Below are 16078 nucleotides of genomic sequence, written 5' to 3' on the forward strand. Positions count from 1 at the left end.
ACTGTGTTGTGTCTGAATCTGCATCTATTAGAAAAGATAATAATTAGGAACTGTTTGTGTCTGAAACTGCATCTATTAGAAAAGATAATAATTAGGAGCTGTTTGTGTCTGAAACTGCATCTCCTAGAAAAGATAATGATTAGGAACTGTTTGTGTCTGGAACTGCATCTCCTAGAAAAGAACTGTTTGTGTCATAAAATATCTTTTTACATTTCATATTTGAAGTATTTTTTACTCACGTGTTTCCAAAAATAGCCAGATGTATACAGTCTGTAAAATCATTTTGATAGAAAGGTCAAAGTGTCTTACCATGGAACAATCTGGATATTTACCAACAATAAGCATTAAACAAAATAGTTGCTAAAAGGACTGTATGCGCAATTTCAAATGATCCTCCATGAAAAAGTGCTAAAGAATCTGGATATTTAATATATTCTTAATATTTATAGTTGCAGCATCCTTACTGTCGTTTTCAAATCACACAATGATTGAAATTTTATATATAGTTCCAACTATACAGTAATTCTCGTGTTTATCAATATAATGAAGACGACTTTCTATTTTAATCTTGATTTCTACCAAATTTTTAAACAGCACTAACACTGATAAATTTAAACAAAGAGAATATGTCAATTATCAGTTTCTTTTTGCTTACTTGTAAACTTGTAGCTTTCAAAAATGCTTGTATGGATTAAAGGATTATTAATAAAAAGTCGTCTTCATTGGATCGTCGACCGTTCCTAAATAAAAAATAGCAATAGCGAAATAAAAGTCTGATGAGCTTCTTTTGACAGTTTTTGTTGCATAAATTATTGCGGCATCGGGCAAGCCTCTTTTAATGTAGAGGATTACTTGAAATTGCGCCAATTATCCCATTAAAGACCATTAAAGCTCGTGATTTAAAAACTTTGGATCGAGTCGCAATTCCTTAAACCCGACTTTTAAGACCCAATCTTCAACTCCACTCTGACGTGCAGCTTGTGTCACGTGATTGACAGCTGCAAGATCTTCGGCTCGACTTAAGGAGTTAGGCTCAATGAAAATAAAACCTTGGTTGGTTTTAATGGAGAATAAGGCTCCATATAGAGTCTTGTTTTCATAAAAACCCAGAATGCTCCAATTTTTACCATGAAAATCCGCCAAATAGAATATTAAACCGGTTTTTTTACCTCAACTCTGTGGAAAATAAGATGCAGCTTGAATCCGAAAGCTCTGCTAAATCATAAGCCAGAAACTTTAATTTTGTAATCCCATTTTCTTTGCAACCTGATGGTTTAAACGTCTGCTATTTCAAAATTGAATTATTTGATCTATAACAGAATTCATAGTTTGAAATATCTAAGGTCTATGGCATTGAAATGCAAAGATAGGGATTTGAAAATAAGAGCTTGTGGAAAAGATTAAATTGATTTTTTCTCGTTTTTCAACCATGATTTTTCAAAAAAGTGAATACGTGTACGCATGTAAAATAATTAAAAAAAAAATCTCCTCAATACCTCTACTATGAATGAGTTATGATTGAAAACATAGCTGTATTTCACGAATTAATTTTTTAATATAAGTATTTTAAAGATTTTCAACCATTTTCCTATAAATTATATTCAGTGGCGCAACTAGCATATTCATATTTCACCCCCTCTCGCCCCCCATATTTTATGAAATATTGTCAATTACGAAAAAAAATAATTCTTTGACGCTTCGCGCATCATTTATAAAAGAATTTCTAACTATTTTCTCGTTTTTGACTTAAAGAAAGTCAGTCATTCTTAATGTATCCTCTCAAAAAAACCTGCATATATGTTACTTCTCATGAGTATTACAATACATATATCATTTAAGGTTATACAAACCTGACAACCTAAGAAGAATAACAAGAAATGTAATTAGGATTATATCAGACTATTAGGACTTATGCAGACTATAAGAGGAAAACATGCTTAGCCCCTTACTGGCAAACAAGGACAGAGGGATTTCGATCAGAAGACTATTTTGAATTATGGACAGACGAAATAAAGTCAAAGACTGCCAGGAAGTACGATTAAGGAATTATATAGTGGACAAATATGACTAGTGGATCAATTACAAAACATATTGTAGACTGTAATAGGGGATTTTATATGACTAAGCCAGGAACTAACAAACACTAAGAAATACATGAAAAGACACTAGAAGAACAGAATTCTCATTTTAAAGCTGTTGAAAGTATATATAACTCAAGAACATGCCATGGTTATTATAAGAATTTGGTATATTATTGACCATAGAGCCAACCCTTCAACAATAAAAAAAGGCTGTTCTTACTTTAAATAATAAAACAGCTTTATTTATTTTTTATTTCGCCCCCCCCCCCCTCACTAGTTGCGCCACTGAATATATTTATCAATAAAGCTCAAAAATCCATGCAAACCCTGATTTATGATGAAGCCAATTGTTACCAGTTTGTTGTAAAAATAAAGTGTTCAATTTCCTTTCCTTCAGGAAAGGTATAATTCAGAAAATTCATTTTGTTTAAAATTTGAAATTTAATTTTTCACAAATTTCATCCCAACAATTTGGCGCAAATTGCCATATTGTACACATTACTTCAATTCCTTTCAATTTTATACAAGAAAAATGTAGGTTTTAAATCTTATAAAAAAATATTTCTAAAAGACTGTAAACAGAAACATGTACTTTTCAAACCTTATTAACTTTGCGGGGATGTTTTTTTTTGCAAAATCACAATCGAAATAATTTTCCGAGAGATAATGGTCGATATCTTTCATTCTTTTTTAGATTTAAAGGGTTACATTGTGTTTTGGACATGCCACTGTAATATTGGAGAGTTACTCGAAATACATGTTCATGAAACTATTGTGTACTTTATCATTCTTACTCACTTCATCGTGAATTTCATAATGAACGTGCTATAAAGTAATCATCGTGCTATAAAGGTAAATTAGCAATACATTATAGCACGTGGGCTATAAAGTTTTGATTGGTTCCCGGATTTTCTCAAAAAAAATTTAGGATATTTCCGAAATATTTTTTTCAGTTGAAATGAAAATAAAATTGAAATCAACCTAATATTTTGACTTCTGCTTTGTTTCAAGCTTATTTGACAAATTTGTTTCAACGCTTATTTGACACAAACGTTACAACAAATTACCTATAACACTATTATTTTAGTACGACATCCTGTAAAGTTTTTGGACTTTAATTTTCTCTATATCTCGAAAGTTCTCGCCTTTTTAGATTATATTTTGTCCCTCAAATTAAATCTAAAAAGGCTTGAACCTTCTCGATAAAAAGAAAATTTCTGTCCAAAAACTTTATAGCACTGCGAACCAAAATAACAGTGTTGTTATAAATGGCTATCATAGTCCCTTCAAATTAAATATTTGAATTAAAGTTTAAAGATTAAAGATTAAGATTAAAGATTAAATTTAATTTACTTATATATTAATATTTAAGACTAAATTAAACTAAATTGAAAATTAAAAATTACATTTTTTAACAAACCTCCAAAAAGCAGAAATTCTAGCGTGTCTAAAAAACGAAGATTATACCTAACTTTACTGAATGAATCCCCGATTTAACTTTAAGCCCGTCATTTGTTAAGTACAAGAAACCGGCGTTTAAATTAATATAATAAAGACGACTTTTCTTTTTAAGTTTTGATTTCCATCAAGCTGTATTCAAATAACAAGTTTACAAGTAAACAAAGAGAAGCTGTTAATTGACACATTATCTTTGTTTCCATGTTTATGTGTATCCAATATCCATGCTGTTTGGTAGAAATAAAAAATGAAATCGAAAGTCGTCTTCATTGTATTGATATATACGACGCCTGTATGTTCAGTGGATATCGAGTATGGCTTATCCATCTAAAACATTCCCAGCTTTACCTTTGCATTTTTGAAAATACAATCAGGTCTCCAGATCTGATCTATCCAGGCTACATCCAGTATCCTATATAGGGTTAATCATTTATTTCAAAATGGTTCAGCATAGAAAACGTTTGTTTAAGTCACATAGATCTTGACTTTACCTCATTGATTCACTTTTACTTTTTTGTAGCTCTATAGACATATTATATATACATTTTAGATCTATAAAACATTTGTTTTATCTTTAATTTCAAATAAGTTAGTGGTAAAATTCTCATCGATTTTGGGTTTGAGTTTTCAATTCATCCGTTGGATAATTTTAGTGACTTTATGCTATAATTGTGTTTTATCATAAAACCGAATTAAATACCAAAAAAAGGCTCATGAAGATTTTTAATTCACCGATAAACGTTATTTTGTATTGAACTCTCAAACTACAAAGTTTCATTAAATTAAATATATCAAATAAGGAAGATATCTCCAAGTCAATTTGTCAGAAACCTCCTTTGAAAAATAATAATTTTTTTTTCTTCTCCCATACAAAGATTTAACCCTATTCCTGCTGAGGGGGGGGGGTCAATTTGCCCCCCCCCCGTAGTTTTTTTTTACATAACTCAAAAAGTATTGGTCTGAGGCTGTTGAAATTTTCTAACTTTTCCTACATACCCAAAGCCCTCCCTTTAGGCCTAAAACCGGGCTTTAATACTAACTGCCTGAGTCCTAAGGCAAACTGCCTGAATGACTGCTTTTTCCTGTAACAAACTAAATCTTTGTTTTGACCCACTTCCACCTGTAAGATTTTGATAAAATTTTGCTTTTTGGAAAGCCTTTGACATAAGGAAGGGAAATGCACAAGTTTTGCGAAAAAAAATTGCAAATTTTTTGCAAACAACCTGTCAGAGGAAATTTGCACCATTTTTAGTTTTTCTTGATTAAAAATCAGGTTATTTAAAATTTTGCAAAAATTTTTGCATATTTGAAATGGCATGGTCAAGGGCTTTTCAAAAATTTTGCGATAAAAAATTCAATTTTTGCAAATTTGCAAATTTTTTTGCAGATTCTAAAAGTAGTGCACAAGAGCTTTCCAATGATGTATCATTTGTCATATTTGGACATCAAACATGGGATTTAGAGGGGGGGGGGGTCAAATTGACATAAAAGTCTATAACCGAAGAGCCACTTGCAATTACGCCGTTAAAATCTCTTGATAGACCTTTGCAGGAAAGTATTTAGATTATAAATTTATTAATATTTCAAGTAAAATATTTTTACCTGTACTCTTCAGTCCAGTCCTCTGGGATTCTTAATCTAAAAACAGTTTAGTTGACAAATAGAAAATAAGATTAAAAGCACTAATCCGTTTCATCTTTAACTAATCCGCTTAATCTCTTGCTTAAATATGTAAAGGTTTGGGGAATAGGTTTCCAACATTTGAAAGTTTAATTCACATATAACGCAAATCAATCAATCAAAAAAACCAGATTACCAATTAAAGCTTAGATAACCTAATTAATCAAAAGCCAGAAGACCAATTTAAAAGCCAGATAACCAATCAAAAGTAAGTTAAACAATCAAAAGCCAGATAACTAATCAAAAAAGTCAGATAAACAATCAAAGCCAGATAACCAATCAAAAGCCAGATAACCAATCAAAAAGTCAGATAACCAATCAAAAGTAAGTTAAACAATCAAAAGCCAGATAACCAATTAAAATCCAGATAACCAATCAAAAAGCCAGATAACCAATCAAAAAGCCAGATAACCAATCAAAAAGCCAGATAACCAATCAAAAAGCCAGATAACCAATCAAAAATCAGATAACCAATCAAAGCTAGATAACCAATCAAAATTCCAGATTACTAATCAAAACTTAGATAACCAATCAAAAACCAGCTAACCAATCAAAAGCCAGATAACCAATCAAAAGCCAGATAACCAATCGAAAATCAGATAACAAATTTAAAAGCCAGATAACCAATCAAAGCCAGATAATCAATCAAAGCCAGATAACCAATCAAAAGCCAGATAACCAATCAAAATTCAGATAACCAATCAAAAGTCAGATAACAAATAAAAAAGCCAGATCACCAATCAAAGCAAGATCAACCTATCAAAAGTCAGATAATCAATCAAAAGCCTGATAACCAAATTAAAACCAGATAACCAATCAAAATGCCATATAACCAATCAAAAGCCAGATAACTAATCAAAAGTCAGATAACCAATAAAAAAAGTCAGATAACCAATCAAAAAGTCAGATAACCAATCAAAAGCCAGTTAAACAATCAAAAGCCAGATAACAAATCAAAAGCCAGATAACAAATCAAAAAGTCAGATAACCAATTAAGAACCGGATAACCAATCAAAAAGCCAGATAACCAATAAAAAAGCCAGATAACCAATCAAAAGTAAGTTAAACAATCAAAAGCCAGATAACTAATCAAAAAAGTCATATAAAAAATCAAAGCCAGATAACCAATCAAAAGCCAGATAACCAATCAAAAAGTCAGATAACCAATCAAAAGCCAGATAACCAATCAAAAAGCCAGATAACCAATCAAAAGTAAGTTAAACAATCAAAAGTCAGATAACCAATCAAGAGCCAGATAACCAATCAAAAGTCAGATAACCAATCAAAAAGTCAGATAACCAATCAAAAGTAAGCTGATCAATGAAAGCCAGAAGACCAATCGAAAGTCCGATGACTATTTGAAAGCCAGGTGACCAATTCTTATGGGTCTACAGTTCACAGTTCTATGATTAAACATACAAATCAAAAATTGTAGTTATAGAGTTAAGGATTTGTAGCTTAGCGCGATATCAATCAAAAGTTTAGGTTCAGAAGACCAAGTAAGGAATTTAGTTTCTACTCCCTAGCTATATATATATTGCTCTATGGCGACGTAGACAAAGGATATTTCAAACTATGAATTCTGTTGGATCAAATAATCTATTCCCTTTTTATGTGATTTTTTGCGGTTGAAAGATTTTGAAAAGTTGAAAAGTTAGATGTGTTGTTTTTCATACCTTACAGATTTTATGTATTATCTTAAAACTAGATTAACGCGTGTATTATAATAAGAATTTGATTATAGTTTCTATTTATAAAAGATTATTAAAACGTTGTAAACAGCAGCTTCTCCTCCTACAATGAAGAAAACATATGATCTAATAATATAGAAAGCTAAAAATATGTGTTTTTTTCGAATAACATATAAAATCATTTTCTAAAAATATTTAACAGAAAAAAGTTAAAAATTTCATAGCGATTCTGATAAAAAATTGCCACAAAGCGTTAAAGTACGAAAATTAGAAGTTTTTTTTTCATGATTGTTCCATTTTTCACATTTTTGACGATGAATACTTTGTGCAATTTTAGTGGAAGAAGGAAGACGACATTTAAGAAACGTTTTGCGCGTTTGATGTTGGTATAAAGGCAAATACTTTTACCCAAATAAATGATCAAGAACAATAGGTGGCAACAGAGAAAGGGACCAATTATACACGACGTCACAAGGATAACGAAATTTTCTCAATTTAGTTGACATGTTTTCCAAGATTAAATAAAAAAGTGTAAAAACATAAAGTAACGAACACATTAAATTGCACTTATTTTTCTGTAAGATAGGCACTTTATTCTAATATTATCACTTTTATCAATAACTTTGTCGGACACAAAAACTGACTTGACACTTGTGAAATCATCTTATTGCACAATTGCTGTTTAATATTCATTAGACTATATTAAAGGGACTGTAAGCGCAATTTCAAGTAAAACTCCATGCAAAGATGACAATGCCGATTTACAACGGTACCCTTGAAAGCTTTGTCTATAATGAAGTATTATTATATTATAAAGATTATAAAGATTTATTCACACACAAAGATATAAATACATATATAAATGGTGTAGTTAAAATTTGTTTAAATAAATTTTTTTTTTTTTTTTNTGGCAGCTTGATTCTAAAATGGTTTGACTGGTTGATATTAATTCTAAACTCTGATAAGCTGACCACAGATGAACTTCAGTTTGGGTTTCAGAAGCTAGCCAGTACTACAATGTGCAGCTGGGGGGTCAACTCGGTAGTGGACTATTACAACAGAGCTGCTAGAGCAGTTTATGCTTGTGCAATGGATCTGAGTAAGGCATTTGATAGTTATTAGTTGTATATCAATGTTTTTGTTACATTAAACTGTTAATTTTCATTTGCGTTTTCTGTGACTTCTTCATTTCTTGTTTATGAGAAGCAAGGAAGAAACTTACAGAATAAACAATTTTCGATTAAAAAGCGATAGTATCTTCCATTTTCGTTATTAGATTAAAGTTTCAAAGGTACCGTTCTAAATCGGGTATTGCCATTTTTGTATGAAGGGTCACTTGAAATATCGCTTACAGTCCCTTTAAAATAAAACTAGAGTCTGATCGCAAGTCGTCTTCATATTTCACAGTTTCCTGGGTCTCACTGCATACTAAACTTTTTTTTCCATTGTTTTACGTCTGCAATAAAATGAAAAAAAAGGTTGCTGACCTGTGATCTCTCCAGGACATTGCCAGGAACATGTCAGCTGTGAAGGTCATCTCAGCCTGAAGAGATTTCTTTTTAATAATTAATTAACATTTTTCCTAATTGAAATCTTTATGTTTTTTTTATGGATTTAATGAATGTGCTGCATCGGATCTTTCAAAGTTTTTTTTGAGAATTGTGGTGGCTTTTAGGAATATCTTTCGTTTAACACATACAGTCGAAACTAGGTTGATAGAAATTCAAGTTACAGGATGCAAGCAAGCGGATAAAACAAAAAATAACTTTTTAAATGGCGTACTTTCAATTAACTGTCATGAATTATTCCAATCATTAGCATTTCCAATCCTTGAATTTCCCCAAACTTTCCATGTTAAGGTTTCGTCTCTGATATTGAGAAAGTTAGAAAGTCTGAATCAATCATAATCCTTAATCTTACACAATTGTGATTAATATATCTAAAGGGGGGAGTACACAGTTTCATCCAAGGTTGTAATGCAAGGAAAGTTAATTGCTGTCGCGCATACTCTGCGTACATATGGAAACCAGAGTCTTCTCTCTCTGGGCGGAATTTGTAAACAAGAATAGATGCATCAGTGTTCGTTTAGTATCCGAGGAGGTTAAAAGCATTAAATTTTGATAATTTTGATAATTCACATAATAGTTTCCTATGACCAGAATATTTCATTGAGTTTTTTTTATGCGAAAGATGGATCCCATGTCAGGCTTCGACATCCGTCTTGTGTTTACATTACCGGCCAGAGACAGTACACTGCAGTACAAAAGATGTGAACACTTCTGAAATAACTTTCCTTGCATAACATCCTTGGTTTCATCTTTTGAAAAGATTACCTCATCAAAGCTATCCATCATAAGCAGGGTCATATGCAGGAAAACAACTGCAGGCTGATGCCGGAATACAGGAGGAGCATCACTACAACAAGATTTATGTACACTGTACATATTTACTCATGAAGTCATGTACAGCCTGTGTACAGACTATATGCTGAACAGACTGTATAAACTGCATACAGTGTACAGTAGGGAGTTAATTTTAAAGTTTCATTACAGAGTTACCGCGATAGTCAATTCCTATGTTAAATTAAATTCTAAGAAAAATTTCTTCTAAGACACTTTTTGATTGGAGGTCCTCTTCGTTGGCTAACTACCATGTCTAATCGGTCTCTTACCTTAAGATTAAAAAATGTACAAAAATATGATCTGAATAAAAATGTTTTTATTAGCCTGAGATAATTTTGCAAAGGTATTATATCAATATAATGAAGACGACTTTTTGATGTGAGTTCTAATCGTTATCAAGCTTTTTTTTAATTGCAAGTTTACAAGTAATTAAAGAAAAGCCTTTTTCTCTTTATTTCCATATTTGTGTGTATTCATGCTGTTTAAAAGCTTGATAAAAATTTAAATTTAAATCAAAAGTCGTCTTTATTATATTGATATTATTGAAGATTGTTTATTATGGATGGATGATTTTGAGAATCGGTTTTTAAAAAATTATTTAATAAAATCTGTTTATTGTCTAACCTGTCATATGTGTTCGTGTGATTGAAGGGAAGGATATCTTTAAGCCGAAGAACTCTGCACCAACAACATTGACTTTTTGTGAAAATATATACAGGGTGAATAAAAAAAACGGGATTATCGATGATTTGGACAAAATGCATAAAATTTTCGTAAAAAAATGTTATTAAAAAATTCAAATATATGTTTGGAACGTTAAAATAAAAATTTGTAAAACCAAATTTGCTTTTTTGAAGCCAAAACAGTTTTAAGGTTATTATTCAACTTTCAATGATTTTTAATGAAATTTTGGAAAACCATAGAATAAACATTTTCCTTACATTTTTCAAAAAAATTCATTTTTTCCAAAACATCCGGGTTCTTTACTAACCCTGTACATTAATTGTCCCTCATTTGAAAATTTTTGAGTAATTTTCTAAAATTGAAGAAAGTTTGAATAAGACATACAACTTCAAGATATTTAAATTTATAAATGTTTAAAATTATTTTCTTAAACCAGTTAGCTTCCGAAAACATGAGAATTATTACAACCATTTATTTCTTTTCTTTATATTTTAAAGAAAATTGGACAGGAAGATCTAATAACAGGGTAATAAGGCCAGATCTAAAAAAATACGCGTAGCAGTAATGTATTATAACTAGGGTTGTTAATGGTTTTTGAAAACAATTGTTAAACGATCATTTTTGTTTCGTTTTCCGATCGTTTTCGGAAAAAAACCGATCGTTTTTAAAAACGACCCACTCGTCTTATCTTTTAGAAAACGATCGTTTTTCAACAACGATAAGCGATCCTTTTTTATACGATTGTTTAAAAAAAACTATCGTTTTTGAATTAATTTTTTATTTATAAATGTGTTAACGATCGTTAACGAATGGTAGTAGTTAACGATCCTTAATAAAGGGGTGTTGTTAACGATCATTAACGAAACGACAAACTTTATGAAACCGATCATTTTGCAAAAAGATCGGTTTGAAAACGACCGTATTTAAAATGACCGTTTTTAAAAACGAATTTTAAAAAAATCATTTTTTTGTCGTCGTTAGATAACGAAATGATCGTTTTTAAAAAATGAAAACGTTAACATCCCTAGTTTTAACCTTTCTCAATGTTGTGCGCATGACATGTGAACTGTTTATTTTTTTAAAATCTGCAGTGATAAAAGAAAAATTCTCGCCTATATGATCCCAGAAATCATAAGCCAAAAACAATCAAAAACAGTATTTTCTCGCCCGCTGGAATAAAAAATCTTTAGAAAAACATTTTTTGACTGAATTTAAATGAATCCCAATTTTTTTTCCAGTCATTAAATTGCTCTCAAAGGTTCAATAATTTTTTCAAAGTTTTTAATTTTAAATTCTTTAAAACCCAGGTGATTTAGATTAAAAAGATCGTTATAGACTTAATTTCAAGTGATCCTCTATTTTTATACTCGATGAACAGTTACAGGTTAGAAGGGTACCTTTGTAAATCGGGCATTGCCCTCTTTACACTGAGGATCATTAAAAAGTATGCTGGCAGTCCTATTAAGAAATTATTGAACAATGAACAGCTGTCTTATATACTCTGAATCTCCGTGTAACACATATGGACGGAATTAATCTAAATGAGGTTTGTGTCAAGTTTCCCTTGGTTCTGAGTCCCCCCGGGCTCTGTTTACTGTACACAACAGAATAACAAGGAACAGTATAATTCTCATTCTAACATCAAAATAATAAAATTATTAAAATTACAAACTCTTCTGAAAAACAAAAAAATTGCGGATTTTTAGAAAACTGTAGGATTCTCCATTCTTGCATTTTATGGCAATGCAAATATTTGCTGGATTGTGACGAAGAGCTTGAAATAAGGTCAAAAAAAGAAAAAAATGGAAATCATGAGTCATGAGAAATCATGAGAAATTTTCTGAGAAATGGGCGATATAATCGGAAACAAGTTCTTGCCATAAAACTCAAATGCTCAATCCCTATATCTTTGCAACCTGGTGGTTTAAACCTTTGATATTGCAATATTGGGCCGCATTGTCCAAAAAACCTCAGGTACATCTTTTAATACCAATATAGACACGTTTTGAAGAATAACATTTTTACTTGTAACTTTTTTTGGAAATAATATATGTTAATTGCAGTCACGAGGTTTTAGACAAATAAGCAAGGGTCCTTTTCTAAATTCAAACATCAATTACCTTTACAGCACTATGCTAATTTATATTACAACACCCCGTTAGTACAATTATTCCTAGGTAAAAACAAATTCAACAATAAAAATGACGAATAAATATTGTACGGTTCGGAAAGTAAAGTTGTGGAGTTCCGAATACGTGCAGAGGGGTTCGGAATAAGTTCTTATGGGTTCATGTCACAAACCCCTCCCTCCCTTGTAGAAGACGAAACTGTTTAAAAAGTATATTTTCAAAAAAAGCTTATTTTTTCGCTCTCAATCATCCCGAATTAATTTGAAGAGAAAATTTTGGGGTATTCATTAAAAAAATCCAGAGTTTCATTTGAAAAAATCCAGAGTTTCATTTGAAAAACCTCCAGGGTTTCATTTGAAAAACCTCCAGGGTTTTATTTGAAAAACCTCCAAGGTTTCATTTGAAAAACCTCCAGGGTTTCATTTGAAAAACCTCCAGGGTTTCATTTGAAAAACCTCCAGGGTTTCATTTGAAAAACCTCCAGGGTTTTATTTGAAAAACCTCCAGGGTTTCATTTGAAAAACCTCCAGAGTTTCATTTGAAAAAATCCAGAGTTTCATTTGAAAAAATCCAGAGTTTCATTTGAAAAACCTCCAGAGTTTCATTTGAAAAACCTCCAGAGTTTCATTTGAAAAACCTCCAGAGTTTCATTTGAAAAACCTCCAGAGTTTCATTTGAAAACCTCTAGAGTTTCATTTGAAAAACCTCGAGGGTTTCATTTGAAAAACCTTCCGGTTTCTGAAGAGAAAAAAAACCACTATCCGGCGTTAGCAAAATTTTCTTATTTTATTATTGCAGTTTATGTGAAATAAAAAAGAGGTATTTTTAAAGACACCCTGGAACTATTCTGTTTTTGAGAAACGAAAGATCCTGTTTTCTTGAATTTGAAACGAAACTTTTCTTTCTTGATCAATCCCCATTCATCACGGGGGGAGAAAAACTTTTAATTGATTTTAATAATTCAGCTAGCTTGGGAACCCAGCTTTGTCTGGACAACTAAGCTTACCTTTTAAAAGCTAACCCACCCAACTACCGAGCTAAATCAATTCCTGTGGTTCTACAAACTATTCCAATCATAATATGAGTCTTAACTCGGTCAAGAGGTCCTGAGCTTTGATAGGACATACAAACATACAAACAGACAAGGCTGGGGGTTTGAATCTATGTATAGCCTGGGGGGCGTTTGGCGCTCCCCCCCCCCCCAATAAAAAGGCCTTAGAGAATAGGTATAGGGATGAAATGCATGGCCAGCACAAAGAAAAAAAATTAGACCGATAACTTTATGATAGTTTGGGTGCTAGGGAGGGTGGAAAAAAGTGCCTAAAAAAGGATAAAAAGATGAAAAAAAAATATTTTTTTTGTTGTATACAAATATCAAAGTATCACACATGTTTATAAATACATTTTTCAAGGGCTCTTTAAAAATATAGTTTTTAGATCTGTAGCTTTAGTCACAAAAAATGTATGGGCTATTTTAGATATTTTTTTCACAGACCTGACTTTTTTTCCACCCTATAAATTACTATTCCTTAAAAGTCACAAAATTTAACGGTGATATAGTGTCAAAAATTAGAGTGATAAAACAAATAACTACAGGGGGGCGCCAAACCCCAGCCTGTTCAGGGTTAAAATAAATTTTTTTATCCTTACGTTCATTGTGCTATCATGTGAGTTTGTGTTTGTTTTTACTCTGACTCATGGGTAAGTAAAAAATTCCGAATAAAATTAATCTCATACCTTTCACAAGATTAGAAAAGGCTTTTCACTTCGGTTTTGTCTTTTAATTCACTTTTTACCGAGAGCAAATAGATTCTAGTACAATAGATGGCAACGTAGAATTTGTACACTCTCAGTGCAGCTGTAATCTTACGTCACAAGTGTCAACTTAGTTTTTGTGTCCGACAAAATTATTAAAAATAGTGATAATTTCAAAATAAAGTGCTTATCTTATGGTAAATAAAGTGCAGTTTAATGTGTTCTTTATTTTCTGTTTTTACACTTTTTTATTTAGTCTTGTAAATAAGACAAGTCAACTAATGTGAGAGATTTCGTTATATTTGACACGTGTGACGTATAGTGTATGATTGATCGATTTCTATGTTGGCACCTATTGTTCTTAATAATCTATATGACCTAGAGTAGGAATAACCATTTGTCTTGTTTGTCTGTGGCCAAAACAAAATTTCAACAACATTCATTTATTAAGGTTTATTTCGTGTTAATCAATACTTCTCATGATACATTTTGTCTCATGGATTGACAATTTTGAATGGAATTGCTCGTAGAGTGAAATGTAAAATCTTTATAAGGAAAAACGGTATTTTTTCTTGGGCAAAAACATGCAATTCATTTATCCAGATAAGTTGAATGCAAATGAATATCATTCTAGAAAATTTCAACATTATTTTCAATTTAAAAAAATCATTTGAGCTGATGAGACAAAACCCTACAACTGGAAAGTTTTGTCATTGAATGAGAATTTTTATTTAATAAAATGATTTTCATAAAAGTTTTCTAAACCATGTGCCGATGTGAGAAACTTGATATTCAGATTCATAGCAAATGATATTTCAGACAAAAATATTTTAGAGATAAAATTCTTTGCTAATTTTGAGAATAACGTAGTGAACGATTCACCAATACGCAATTATTTTAATAGTCTAGTTTATTTTTTGTTACGATAAGATAATTAAGCAATCTTATGTGTACCTGATGTTTTAATAAAGCAAATAGTTTTAACAATAGCTTAAAAAATCAACTTTTAAAGTAAAATGTATAGTGTGTTTCGCAATTACTGCAGATTTCATGTTCATAGAAAATCATAATTTTTGCAAAACATTCTTTTTCCTAGCTTTTCTCAAGTTATATGGGTCTAACTTTATAAAATGCTCTTATATATAAAATATAATCTCCAAAACCTGGATGTTAAAATAGGTCATTGTGATTTCAAGTGACCCTCCATCTTAAGTGGGGCGCGCCTCATTCACATCGACACCCTAATACCTTTTTTTAGCAAAAAAGATGGAGTTGTTCCTCCATCTTAAAATTGATTATTTTTTATTGTATTTCTCTATGAAAGTGTGCTTTTCTTTAGCAATAGAATATATTTGGCAGTTTCTAAAGTTTCAGTAATAATAGAAAAAGGTTTAATGGGTACCGTTGTGAATTGTACAGTCCAGTCGAACAATGGAGGTTCTTTTGAAATTACGTCTACAGTCTCTTAAAATTATTTTAATTCTATTTGTTATATATCTAACGAGGCCTGAGAGAGACTGCATGATTTAAAACATTTAGAAGGCTTCAGGTTGAACTCGATATATTGTATATATACATAAATAGTGAATTCAGATTTGATATTGAAATAAAAAAGGAAAAAAGGCGCAATCTTAATCTTATTTTCTGACAGGGTGTCCCAGAAAACGAGTTCGCATGATATTATCTTTTTTGAGTGTTGTTTTTTTCACATTTCAGGTATTTTTGAAAATTATAAGTCTGGGAAGGAATCATCATCTGGATCATATAACCGTCTTATCAGACACCCCAAGATCGTCTCACTGGAAACCCCCAGATTTCCATCAGAGGCCCAAATCTTTTCATTGGAGACTTCCAGAATTGCATTGGGGACTTCCAGAATTGCATTGGAGATCTCAAGCTTTTCATCTATGACTCCAAACATTTCATTGGAGACCCAAACTTTTCATTGGAGACCCAAACTTTTCATTGAAGACCCAAACTTTTCATTGGAGACTCTAACTTTTCATTGGAGAAACAAACTTTTCGTTGGAGACCCAAACTTTTCGTTGGAGACCCAAACTTTTCATTGGAGACACAAACTTTTCCTTGGAGACCCCCAAATTTTTTGTTGGAGACCCAAACTTTTTGGTGAAACCCCAGATTTTATTATTTCATTATGAGACTCTCAGTTTTTCATTGGAGACCCTAAAATTTTCACT

The 16078-nt window shown here is 31.3% G+C and overlaps 1 protein-coding gene across 1 annotated transcript in view; it reads right to left on the bottom strand.

Moving 5' to 3' along the window:
• Positions 1 to 15801, bottom strand: part of LOC111712399 (glycine receptor subunit alpha-2) — a 28124-nt gene extending 12323 nt beyond the window's left edge. Inside the window, exons 1-6 of the mRNA XM_023486992.1 lie at positions 15650 to 15801; positions 9937 to 10008; positions 9244 to 9325; positions 8398 to 8453; positions 5142 to 5177; positions 3888 to 3951 (exon numbers count right to left, since the gene is read on the bottom strand). Of these exons, the coding sequence (XP_023342760.1) occupies positions 3888 to 3951; positions 5142 to 5177; positions 8398 to 8453; positions 9244 to 9325; positions 9937 to 10008; positions 15650 to 15801 (462 nt within the window). The remainder of the gene's footprint in view (positions 1 to 3887; positions 3952 to 5141; positions 5178 to 8397; positions 8454 to 9243; positions 9326 to 9936; positions 10009 to 15649) is intronic.
• Positions 15802 to 16078: the final 277 nt, after the last annotated feature.

The sequence above is a fragment of the Eurytemora carolleeae genome, unplaced genomic scaffold (genome assembly GCF_000591075.1).
Source record: "Eurytemora carolleeae unplaced genomic scaffold, Eaff_2.0 scaffold1267, whole genome shotgun sequence".
Classification (NCBI taxonomy): domain Eukaryota; kingdom Metazoa; phylum Arthropoda; class Copepoda; order Calanoida; family Temoridae; genus Eurytemora; species Eurytemora carolleeae.